Source organism: Microcebus murinus, chromosome 1 (assembly GCF_040939455.1).
Source record: "Microcebus murinus isolate Inina chromosome 1, M.murinus_Inina_mat1.0, whole genome shotgun sequence".
Lineage (NCBI taxonomy): Eukaryota > Metazoa > Chordata > Mammalia > Primates > Cheirogaleidae > Microcebus > Microcebus murinus.
The window spans coordinates 65,848,620-65,860,951 of record NC_134104.1 but is presented as its reverse complement, the minus strand read 5'-3'; the positions used below and the strand labels follow the sequence as shown (position 1 = coordinate 65,860,951).

Here is a 12,332-nt window from a genome sequence, read left to right as displayed (position 1 = left end):
CTAATCAAGTCCATAATATGATGCCAATCACGGTTTGGGGAGGGGCATAGGGCAGCTCCCCCCAGCTGTCCCAGGTGCAGACATAGCCTAGCTTTAGGGAAAGCCCTGACTCTCTTCACAGCCGCATCATCCTGTGAGCAGCCTAGTGAATAGAGGAAGAGGCCCTGGCTTGAGAGTTTATGGTTTGGCCAATTCCCAGAAATATGGATTAGAACCATCATCCCTTGCTTTAGGATACAGGACAGAGTGGTTTGGGGTGATTCAAGACTGACTTGGCTACCTAGCTTGGTCCCAGAGTCTTAGCATTTCACTAGATCAGAGGGTCATGAAAGATGATGCAGGGCTTCACGGGAGGCACCTGTGGCCTGTTGTATTATTGGCCAACAACCAGCCCTTTATTCTCTCCTTCCTTTTAACCACCGAATACCATCCTTGTTCAGTGAACATAGCCAGGCTCTAAAGTAGACTCAGGTAACAATGGGAATTCCCTATCATTCGTGAGGAAGCATGAGGGATGCATTTGAGGTCTGGTGCTAAGAACTCGGTAGAGTCTAGAAGTCAGAAACCTAATGTCTTATTTACCACTAATTAATGGTCTCAGCAAAGTCCTCTGCCCCTTGGTTTTGTTTTCAGGTTGTCCTATCTGTCTGTCGTATAGGGACATCTTAGTATTAAAATAGCAGATGATAAAAATATCGGAAAAAAATTAAAATGTAGCATAAATGTATGTCTTTCCCATAATTCTGACATCTGAAGCTAAAAAAGTCATTAAATTGTATCTTACCATGCTCTCCACTAGGCTTTGCAAAGAGAACTGCCAAACAGAGTCATCTTTTACTGCTCCTTGCTGTGTGCTGGGAGCACAGGTCTGGGGTGGGGACGTATTTCTCGGGGCTTTCTCTCACTCTCTTCCTCATCCTCTATGTTTGTCTGTCCACTGCCCTGCAGGTTGGTGGCAGACTGATCATCCAAGCAAGTGAGCTGGCCCAGATGTGGAAGGTGCTGAATCTCCCAACAGATCTGTTTAATGGTGTAATGAATGTGGGTCGCTTCACCGAGGAGATCGAGTGGCTGAAGTTCTTAGCCCTTGCTTGCAGTTCTCTTGGAGTTGTGAGTTAGCTTTATTTTTTGTTCCATAGGGAAAGTCTCTCTCTAGGCCTGGAAGGGCAGCACATCTACACACATAGTTAACCCTCCAGGGCTGATGACCAGCATGCCTTTTCTTGTCTTCTCTGCCTCTCTGAATCAAGGTCACTGCTGTGATCATCAGCCAGAAGCAGGAGTTGGGAGGAGAGAGAGGGTAAAACTACCATCGGGCTCTGGGGAGAGTGGACTCAAGTGTGGCTTTTGGATTATTTATGAATTTCAATCATTGCCCTCAGATTTATTTTCATTCAACTCGACTCCCTCCATTCGTATTCTTAGAGATAACCAAGAGCTGACTATAGAATAAGATTTCCAGACGCCTAAAAGATATACCAATAGACAATTTTTAAAAGGAGTGCAGCCTTATAGAAAAATACTGTTTGATAAACATAATTGGATGCAAAAATCAGAGATAAGAAAGCAAGAAAGGAGAGATGAGGCTATTTCTAGACTTATGACATCACCATAGATGCAGGATGTTCATACAAATTTATACCTTTTCCAAATTTGACTTGTTTGAAATTAGAAAAGCCATTTTCTTGTTTTAAAGAAAAAGATATTGAAAACAGTTTATATGTATATATATTTAAAGCTTAGGTATCATGTATGGACTCACTCTTGTTAAACACATAATAACTTAAATGAAAATAAATCAAAAGCATGTTTTTAAAAAAATCCCTGAAATATATAAAAGTTTAAAAATTACTGAGAACATTATTGCCTCTGCCAAAACCAAATAATATGAAAAGGTGGTTTAAATCATTCCACATATCTAAACACAATCTTGTTCTTTCTTCTCAAATATGCATGAATGCATAGTTGACATTTTTGTTTCTGAGAAAACTTACTGGAAATATCGTAATCCAACTTTTCCTATGGGTTTCAGCTACAGCTTTCACCATAATCATTTCTTTAGAGAGAAGGAAAGGAAAGGCCATTCGTGGTTGTTTTTTTTCTTTATTGTCCTTTGTAGCATTTATATAATGAATAAATAACTATCCTCCAAAGAGAAGAGGAAAATGCAGGAGGGACAGTGATTTGTCAATCAGGACTCAGGATTGGGGAATCACAAAAGGGAAAATTTAAAAGTGACACATTTCATTAAATTCTCACAGGGTTACAAATTTAATCACACCATATTCAGAGATGTTTTCTGAGAGGAAAGTATCTTTTATTTATTTATTTATTTATTTATTTATTTATTTATTTATTTATTTATTTATTTATTTATTTTTAGACAGAGTCTCGCTTTCTTGCCCAGGCTAGAGTGAGTGCCATGGCATCAGCCTACCTCACAGCAACCTCAAATTCCTGGGCTCAAGCAATCCTGCTGCCTCAGCCTCCCAAGTAGCTGGGACTACAGGCATGCACCACCATGCTCAGCTAATTTTTTTCTATAGTTGGCCAATTAATTTCTTTCTATTTATAGTAGAGATGGGGTCTCGCTCTTGCTCAGGCTGGTTTTGAACTCCTGACCTCAAGCAATCCGCCTACCTCGGCCTCCCAGAGTGTTAGGATTACAGGTGTGAGCCACCATGCCTGGCCAGTATCTTTTAAATTTTATCAGTAGTTAATGCTGATCTTCTTGAATCACTCCACCCATAAAGGGTAGAGTAAGAAGATAAATAATTTGGATCCTATCCAGAATTTCAGTCTGATGCAGTAACTAAAATAGCCTGAAGGTAAATCTCCCAGTCTTTCAGGTTCTTCCTCACCACAGTCTCTTCTCCAAGTTAGCAGTTGAATGTATAGGGAAAGGGGTGACTCTAGGATCTCAGAGCAGCCAAGTGAAGGGCCTCCCACCTCCCTTGGTCCTCTCTAGCACCTCTGGCCTCCATGGCAATACCCGGTCTGTCTGATCTCTAGCTGTTTGCAGCTGAAGTCTTTGGTCTTGACTCCCCTAGATTGGTCAAAGTGCTATGAAGTTTCCCCGGGCTCATCTCAATTCTCACTGGAGTTGAGGCCTCCTTCAGTCTCTGCCAGCTTGTCCTCACCTGCTCCTGGCTTTGGTGGTCTACTTTGCTCACCACTTTGTAAGATGTCTGAGTCCTTCCCTTGCCCCTATATCTTGTGGTAACCAAGAGTGATTTGGAAATCCAAATTCCAACCCTCCCTCTGCTTAGCCAGAGTGCAGGTGTGAGGTTTTCTCTGATATGCTTTCCTCCCAAACTAGGGAGGGGAAACTAGGAGGTGAATTGTATCTTTCTACTTCCCTTAAAACAAGAAGGTTGGATTAAATGTTCCATGAGTTTCTTTCACCTCTAACATTCTAGGATTCTATTCCTGCTTCTCTCCTTCAACCGAGATACCCTTAGGCCTACCTCTGGATAACAGTGAGCTCCTCCAATTCTGAGAGCTGCTGAGATATCTGACTTTGCCCTTCATCATCCCTATGTAAAAGGACATCTAGAGGTAAAGTTAGCCTGGAGGTCAAGTCTATAAATACAGTGTGCCCTATGAATCCAGGAACCAATACCCTTATACTCATTTGTATCATGTTGGACTGTTTCTGAGATCTTAAAAATGGAGTTGGTCAGTGCTATGGTCTCAATGCTCATGTCCCCCCAAAATTCGTATGTTGAAATCTTGAGTTCCTAGGTGGTAACGCTAAAAGTGGGGCCTTTAGGAGGTGATTGGTTATGAAGGTGGAGCCCTCATGAATGGGATTAGTATCTTTATAAAAGTGGCTTGACAGAACCTGTTTGCCCCTTCCACCATGTGAGGTCACATAGAAGGTACCATCCACATAGAAAGTGAGGAATAGACCTTAACCAGACACTAAATCTGCTGGCACTTTTATCTTGGACTTCCTAGCCTCCAGAACTGTGAGCAATAAATTTCTGTTGTTTACATAATAAACCACCCAGTCTGGCCAGGCATGGTGGCTCATGCCTGTAATCCTAACACTCTGGGAGGCCGAGGCAGGTGGATTGCTTAATATCAGGAGCAATGAGCAAGAGTGAGTCCCCGTCTCTGCTAAAAATAGAAAAATTAGCTGGGTGCAGTGGCCCACACCTGTAGTCCCAGCTATTTGGGAACCGAGGCAAGAGGATTGCTTGAACCCCAGGTGTTTGAGGTTGCAGTGAGCTACAATGACACCACTGTACTCTACCTGGGGTGACAGAGTGAGACTCTGGCTCAAAAATAAATAAATAAAATAAAAATTACCCAGTCTAAAGTATTTTGTTATAGCAGGCCAACCAGACTAAGACAGGGTCACCATCTGCTGGAGGCCTTGTATTCTAGTTAATCCATATCTCCTTAGAAGTAAGCCCAGGAATTCTCTCCTTCTTCTGTGCCATCTAGAAAAGCCAGCGTGCTCCTTGTAGAAGAGTCTAAGAGTGGGAAGTTTTACTCTAGTAGGTAATAGGTACATTTACTCCAGTTTCTAGCTCTCTGGGTCTAACATACATAATTCAAAATGCTATGGTGTGCCTGGTACAGTGGCTCATGCCTATATTCCTAGCACTTTAGGAGGCTGAGGCAGGAGGATCGCTTGAGCCCAGGAGTTAGAGACCAGCCTGAGACCCTGTATCTACAAAAAATAGAAAAATTAGCTGGGCTTGGTGGTGTGCAACTGTAATACCAGCTACTCAGGAGGCTGAGGCAGGAGGATTGCTCAAATACAGGAGTTTGAGGTTGTAGTGAGCTATGATGATGCCACTGCACTCTGGCTTGGGAAACAGGAATACTTTGTCTCAAAAAAAAAAAATGCTGTGGTATACAAACCTGTATTCCTCTTCCCTTCCTCTAGACTGGCATATGCCATCTCCTGTTCCACTGAGAGTGATTATAAGAGATTATGTATGTTGTAAATAATCGTGTTCACTGGCAGGAAGGTCTTATATTTTGTTAGCAAACAATTTTCTTTTTTGAGCCTTTCACCTCTGCCTTTGAAAATGAGACTCAGATGCTTAAATGCTACCTCTATGAAGCAGATCCCCATCAGACCAAAAATTCTTGTGCAAGAGAATGAAGATCTCTGTTTACTTTAGATTTATGTGTTTACTGAAAAGCTCTAGTCCAAAGAGTTCTTTATCCATTCCTCCATTTATTAAATCTTGAAAAATATTTAAAAATCTTATGAGGGCAATAGAACTTGAAGGTTTATTGTTTGGTCAATAAAAGATGGTATTTAGGACTGAAAGCACCTATGTTAGTTTGCTGGGGCTGCCATAACAAAGTGTCATAGACTGGGTGGCTTAAACAACAAAAATGTATTGTCTCAGTTCTGGAAGCCAGAAGTCCAAGATCAAGGTGTTGGCAGAGCTGGTTTCTTCTGAGACTTTTCTCCTTGCCTTATAAATGGCCATCTTCTCCATGTGTTCCTCTGTGCCCTGTATGTCTGGTGTGTCTTCTCTCTCTCTAGATCCTAATCTATTCTTATGAAGATACCAGTCATATTGGATTAGGGCCCACCCTAATGACTTCATTTTTAGTTTAATTACCTTTATGAAGGTCCTATCTCCAAATGCAAACACATTCTCAGGTTCTGGGGGTTAGGGATTCAACATATGAATTTTAGGGGGAAAAATTCAGCCCATAATAGCACCCCCAAGGAGAAGGCAATGGAACAAAGGTAGTGGGAGTGCAGGGGTTTTTGGAGAAGCACAGAAGGTGAGCTGTGCATGGAAATGATGGAGCTCAGTGTGTGTTTGCAAACCTACCCCAAACCATTCTCATGCTGACCTCATTTCACAAGCATGCCTTAACATCCTCACTGACAGCCTCATATATGCCCATTCTCCCTCCTCTTAATTAAGTGGATGTGCCTGGAAGTACCTGTGCTTCACAACAGCTTTCCATAAGAGGGACCCCCAAGGGCAGGAGAGAGTAAATAAACGTGGCCCGCTACAAACCCAAAATTTCTTGGACATCATGTGGTTTGTCATTTAAAAATTACTATACATTGAGGATTCTATTTCATAAAATAACAATGCTTATTAAATATAGACAAATACAATTTAAATATTAACTCAATTAAAATTAATAATAATTTGTTAATGTAAATAATGTCCAAATTACTTGCCATCAAGTAACACTGATCACTCCAAGAAGAGAGCCCCAGTTGATTCACATCCTTACATATACTTCCTACCATACAGACTTACATTCCCTGGATAACACACAGCACAATTAAAGAAGCACCATCTAGACACTAATTATATTCAGGGATAGGATGAGAGCAGAAGAGCAAACATAACCGCCCAGGAAGTCTCCAGACATGTGGGGAGATATCAGAGCTGCTGGTTCATGCACCCAGTCACACCTAGTTCACCACTCAGCCCTGACCTTTCACTGATCCCTGGAGGGTATAGAAGGATGATCTGTACATCATTAGTGTTGGTAAGCCACCAAGATGTATATGCTGACCTTCATTTCACAACTCACTTGTGAAATTTATTTAAAAAGTAGGTTTTCTTTGAGATTAGATCAGTTCTGAGCATGATCCTTTAATGTTCAAGTTTCATTGTAAGGAGTGTTTCTGCAGCAACCTTCTATTGAAACTCCTGGCATTTATCCTCTACTAATTTTTCCCCAAGCAACAACAGGGTTTTAGTATTATGTGATCAAAAGTATTAGATGATCATATTTAGATGGATCCACATGTTTTAGGAGAATGGGTTTTATCTTTATGCTTAGTACCATTTTCCCAGCATCTGAGACTCTGTTCTCCCTGGAGATATTACTCTTCTCTTACTTTCTCCCCTACTGTGACATTGCTGCAAGCATCTTGCTGGAGAATAGAGGCTAGAATAATTACCTCAACCCTTTGAGAGATAAGATTGGACAATAATAATAAGTAATAATTCTAATTTTGTAGAACATAAAATCAATTTCCCTCCTTTAGTGGGGTAATTCTGATCAAAGTAACAAATACTTTAAAGTATTCAGGAGTTTGTAGACTTAATTCCTTGAGAGTAGCCCTCCAACAAAGTGAGGAAAGAAAAAATAAAGATACTCAATAGATACTCAAAATTTTTAGAATGAATTTGACATTTGAATAACATTAGGGTGACATCTGAATGTAGAATTATCAAGCTTTCTAGAATCTTAACTCATTCCCACTTTATGAGAGCAAATTTTTGTTTTCTTTCTTGTATCTAAACTGATCTTAGGAATCTAGCCTGGAAGAGTGACTTTTCCTCATTTTATTTTACTGTTTTATAGACGATTGCCAAAACTCTAAAGATAGTATGTGAGGTTTTATCACCTGACCATGATGCTGGACCTGCCCGGATTCCTTTCAGCACCTTCCAGTTTCTCTACACATATATTGCTGAGGTGGATGGGGAGATCTCTGCATCACATGTCAGCAGAATGCTAAACTACATTGAACAGGAAATGTAAGTAAACTTTTACCGATTGGGGTGAAAGAATACCTAGAAAACAAATCTAGCAGGTCAAAATATTGTGAGATTACTACAGAAGTAGAAGTTACCATGGAGTAAAAGTGGAGGAAGAGGAAGAGCAGGCAGTCAAGAGATAAGAGAAAAAGAAGGTGATGTGGGCAGACCAGCAGCAGAATTAATTTGGAATCAGAGGATTGTTTATATATTGTCTTTCTTATGATTAATTGTTAACCCATCTAACCCCAGATATACATTTTTCCAAACAGAATTGGTCCTGATGGTTTAATCAAGGTGAGTGACTTTACCCAAAACCCCAGAGTTCGGCTGGAGTAAAAGCACAATTTTGGCAATTTTAAAGGAAGATACAGAGATGATTGTACTTCAGAATGACCGAACTCCATACACCATCCAAAGTCAATTTTCTTGTACAACTGGTACACACTAATAAACAATTAAGCAAACATATGAAATCAGAAATGTGTGGAATTAAGATGTGAAGTTGTTGGAACAAACACTTTCATTACCAGGTTAGTATTCTTCTCACGTGGACACTGAGTAAAAGTGGCTGACAAAGTGTGGATAGAAAATGCAGCTCGAGGCAAAGCCAGGCTCTCAGATTTTAAAAGGAAGAATGTTAACCAGACATAGTTTTGATATTCTGTGATTGTTAGGCATAATTTACGTGATCAATGTAAGTTTTTACCAGTTTATTTCTCCATTTGTTGGTACTATGCTAGTCATTCATGCATTCACTTACCAATATTTATTGAGGTTAGCTATGTGCCAGGAATAGGGTTACCAGATAAAAAACAGGACACTCAGTTAAATTTGAATTTCAAATAAACAACAAATGTGTTTTAGTTTTTGCTAAATCTGACAACATTAGCCAGGAACTATGCTGGCTTCTGGGCATATACAAATAAATCATATCTGAATTCTGCCCTCAAGGAGCTCACAGTCTTACACCAAGATAAGACATGAACATAAATCATTTTAATGCAAGTGGCTTTGAGAAGAAGTAATAGAGTGTTCCAGAAAGTGCCAATCTCAACAGATGTAATTTTTCCTTTAGGGAAAATCCCCTGCATGAGCCTAAGACCTTTTGACAAGGTCTTAAAGATTTTTCTTTCTGGAAGGATGCAGATGAGATTAATAGGCTGTGATTATTATTCTTAATGCCAGGTGTGCCAAGGTCACTGGGTCATTCCCTTCTATTTGTAATACTATCCCCTCTTAAAAGTTGCTTTTGCTCAAAGATCATGTTAGCTTACACGCATAACATCAGTTGGGGAGGGCCAGGCGTGGTGGCTCACGCCTGTAATCCTAGCACTCTGAGAGGCCGAGGTGGGAGGATTGCTCGAGGTCAGGAGTTCAAAACCAGCCTGAGCAAGAGCGAGACACCATCTCTACCATAAATAGAAAGAAATTAATTGGCCATAGAAAAAATTATCCAGGCATGGTGGCACATGCCTGCAGTCCCAGCTACTTGGGAGTCTGAGGCAGCAGAATTGCTTGAGCCCAGGAGTTTGAGGTTGCTGTGAGCTAAGCTGATGCCATGGCACTCACTCTAGCCTGGGCAACAAAGTGAGACTCTGTCTCAAAAAAAAAAAAAAAAAAAAAAATCAATTGGGGAGAAGTTTGTCTTCGTTGTCTGAATAAGGTAAAAGGAGATTATAATTGGATGTTGCCCTGGGCCCTTGATTTTTGCCTAGAGTGAAACAATAAAAGGGTCTGAAACAAATCCCCCCACCCCCACTTCACTGGGCTGCACCTGCAGGGGGTGGGCAATGACAAATCCTGCCTGCTATCTGCCTTCCTAACCAAAGTGCCCCGTGTTTCTATCCACTCTGGGACATAAGGCTGTTTGAAAAGGCTGAAGCACTGCAGGTGGAACCTGGCACTGTAATTAATCAGGATTAGAGAATGAATGAAACCTGCCTTAGTTTTTTGGCGTCTCAGTTTCTCTTCCATTGTGGCCAATGAATTGAAATATGGTCTTGCCTAGAAATGGGGAGCGAAAGGGAGCAAAGGGGGAAGCCACAATTTGAAAGACCCTAAAATAATGCATTAAGTGTGTAAACATAACAAAAGCAAAAGGGTCCTTTGTACATTTGGAAACACAGAAATCAGGAATTAAATTTCAGTAGACTTGAAAAATCCCTCAAGAGTGAGGCTAATAGAATTCCAGCCATCAAAGTATATATTGGACACAGATATGAAGTTATTGATGGTACTGTAGCTATTTGTGCTTACTGAGGCTAAGCACAATTGGCAATACCATTGTCACACTGCCAATTCCTTATTTTCTAAGCCACTACTTGGTGTCCACCATCCTTCTCCTCTGCTGCTCTGGCTCACTGTGGTGATGCTTGCTCTAATCTTTTGATGTTGCTAAAGCACAGCTGCTCACCAGAGACACAGCTCCACGGCCCGTCAGCCAAATCAACCTGCTTCAGCAGTTATCCCCTAGGGTGGAAAATAGCTTTGCCCTCTACCTGGCTACAATGTAGTAATATTATAAATACCATATGAAGGATAACAACCAGCATTTATTAAGCACTTACTATATTCAAGTGACTGTGTACAATGCTTCACACACATTCTCAAATTTTTCTTTATAATCTTTATAACCTTACAAAGTCAGTGCCATTATCCTCATTTTATAGATGAAGAAACAATCTTAAAGAAATTAAATTGTTCAATGTCACTGATCAGAAAGAATTTGAATTCAGATTTGCCTGACACCAAACCTATTCTGCCTTGGATATATGTATATATGCAGTACTTGTCTAGGTATGGGGTTTTCATTCCAGAAACAATCCCTGAGATAGAGATTTAAGTGAAAATAGTTTATTTGGGAGGCAATCCCAGGAATGGTGGAAAGGGAGTACAATAGTGATGGAAAGAAAGCCAATAAAGGTTGTGTTATCCAGTCAGTTATCCCTGTATCCCAGTACTGCTGGGAAACTCTGGGAGACAGTAGAGAACCCCTCTCAGAGTTATCCCAACCTGAGGGGTGAGGAAGCTCTTCATCCAGCACTGGCTGAAGGCTGCTTGCTCACCAAGTCCCCGGGTGTCATTGACTGAAAGCTGCTTCAAGGAGCGTTCACTTTCTACATCTCTGGCTGGCCTGAGCTTGTTCCTTTTGCTCCAGAAAAAAAGGTCCTCAGGCAGGAAGTCACAGGTATTCACAATATGCAGCCACCAGCATCTGCTACAACAAACATCTCGCAGAGATTTTAATAAAATAAAATTTTAATATTTTAATCATTATTATTATTTTTCTCCTTGGGTCAGGCACAAGTCCATGGAGGCTAAAGGGTGATAAGTGCTGGCCATTGTGCTATATTAAAATTCATACCTCACCCACAAACCTGGCACATTGTTCCCAACCAACTGTTTCTTCCTTATGATGAGATCATTCCAAAGGGCTCTCTTGATCCTTTCTGCCAACAGACCCTTTCCTCTCATGACCAGCAACATCCGAGTCCTGGCATGGCCCCAGTTAAGCTGTCAAACTGAGACCCTTGTAACATATGGTTTGTATTTCTCCTTTTAAAAAATTTCAGGAAGCAATAAAATCAGGATTTTATAAAGGAAAAAAAGTAGGTTCTTTCCTAAATTAAGCTGTTTTGATTAAAGTGAAGACTGCAGATAAATTTAAAGCTTCAATGGAAAATGCAAATATTATGGCTCGATTCCATTTTCTGTATGTTCCATGCCCTTCCTCTCCTTGATATTGTTCAGTCAGGGACCTACGATCCCTATTTAACCAACAACTTTAAGGATTGCCAGGGCCTGCCACAGAAGGAGTTGGACACTCCAGTGGACAAACCAGTGTCCAACTGGTTTTGAATTAAGTTAGAATAGGAATCTTGACCTGAACTCCTTGGAAAGGCTCCTGAATTCCTCTGATAACATTATATATCAATATGTTTCAGAAATGTGCTCATTTGCATTTTCCTGAGGAAGAAATTACAAAGCTTTTAGCAATTTTTCAAAGTTGTATATAATCTCAAAAGGCCAAGAACCCTTGGGTTCACAATAGCTCCAGAAAACACCAAGTGGCTTGAGGAAAGACAACAAGGCAGTCTTTCTCTTTCTAAGCAGAACTAAGCTCATGCTTTCAACATGTGACTTACTATCCACAGCCTCTTACTTTTTGAATCTTACATCTTGGCTATAAATCTATGTTTTTAGTTTAGATCTTTCATACACTTGCAACTTTGATTGCTTCCTATAAACTGGAGCACAGTTAAACATGAATAGAGACTTTCGCATTTCAGAGGTGACCAACTGATAAGTCATTTGGTCCACTATTCTGAACTATAAAAGACTGGATAGACTAAGCAGAGTTGTGTACCCATGAAACTATAGGGACTAAACCTCCAAATCAGGCTAGATAATCCAGAGTTTTAGACATTCAATTATTTGTCAGCCCCAGTGCACCAAAACAATTTAAAAAATGGTTGATTCATTGATCTATTCAACACATAATTAAAAAATTCCTAATATGTGCAAGGCATTATGCTGGGCACTGGCGATACTGCTCTGATCAATCTTTGCTTTCATAAAGATTAAATTCTACTTAGGGAGAAAAACATAACTAATCACACAATTATAACTGTGAAAAATGATGCTACTGCATCATAGTATAGAGGCACATTCCTAGTTTGCAGGGGTACGATAGAGAGATGGAAGGAAAGGCTTTTTTGAGGAAGTAACCTGAGAGCAAACCCAGAAGCCTATGATGTTGGTTACTACAGATGACTCAGAAATATGTATCTGCAGCCTACACCTCTTTTTTTTTTTCCGGCATATTATAGGGGTACA

The 12,332-nt window shown here is 40.4% G+C and overlaps 1 protein-coding gene across 1 annotated transcript in view; it reads left to right on the top strand.

Moving 5' to 3' along the window:
• Window positions 1–7,960, top strand: part of ROPN1 (rhophilin associated tail protein 1) — a 29,817-nt gene extending 21,857 nt beyond the window's left edge. The window contains exons 4-6 of the mRNA XM_012780450.2: window positions 949–1,110; window positions 7,318–7,493; window positions 7,766–7,960. Of these exons, the coding sequence (XP_012635904.1) occupies window positions 949–1,110; window positions 7,318–7,493; window positions 7,766–7,832 (405 nt within the window). The 3' untranslated portion in view covers window positions 7,833–7,960. The remainder of the gene's footprint in view (window positions 1–948; window positions 1,111–7,317; window positions 7,494–7,765) is intronic.
• The last annotated feature ends 4,372 nt before the right edge of the window (window positions 7,961–12,332 follow it).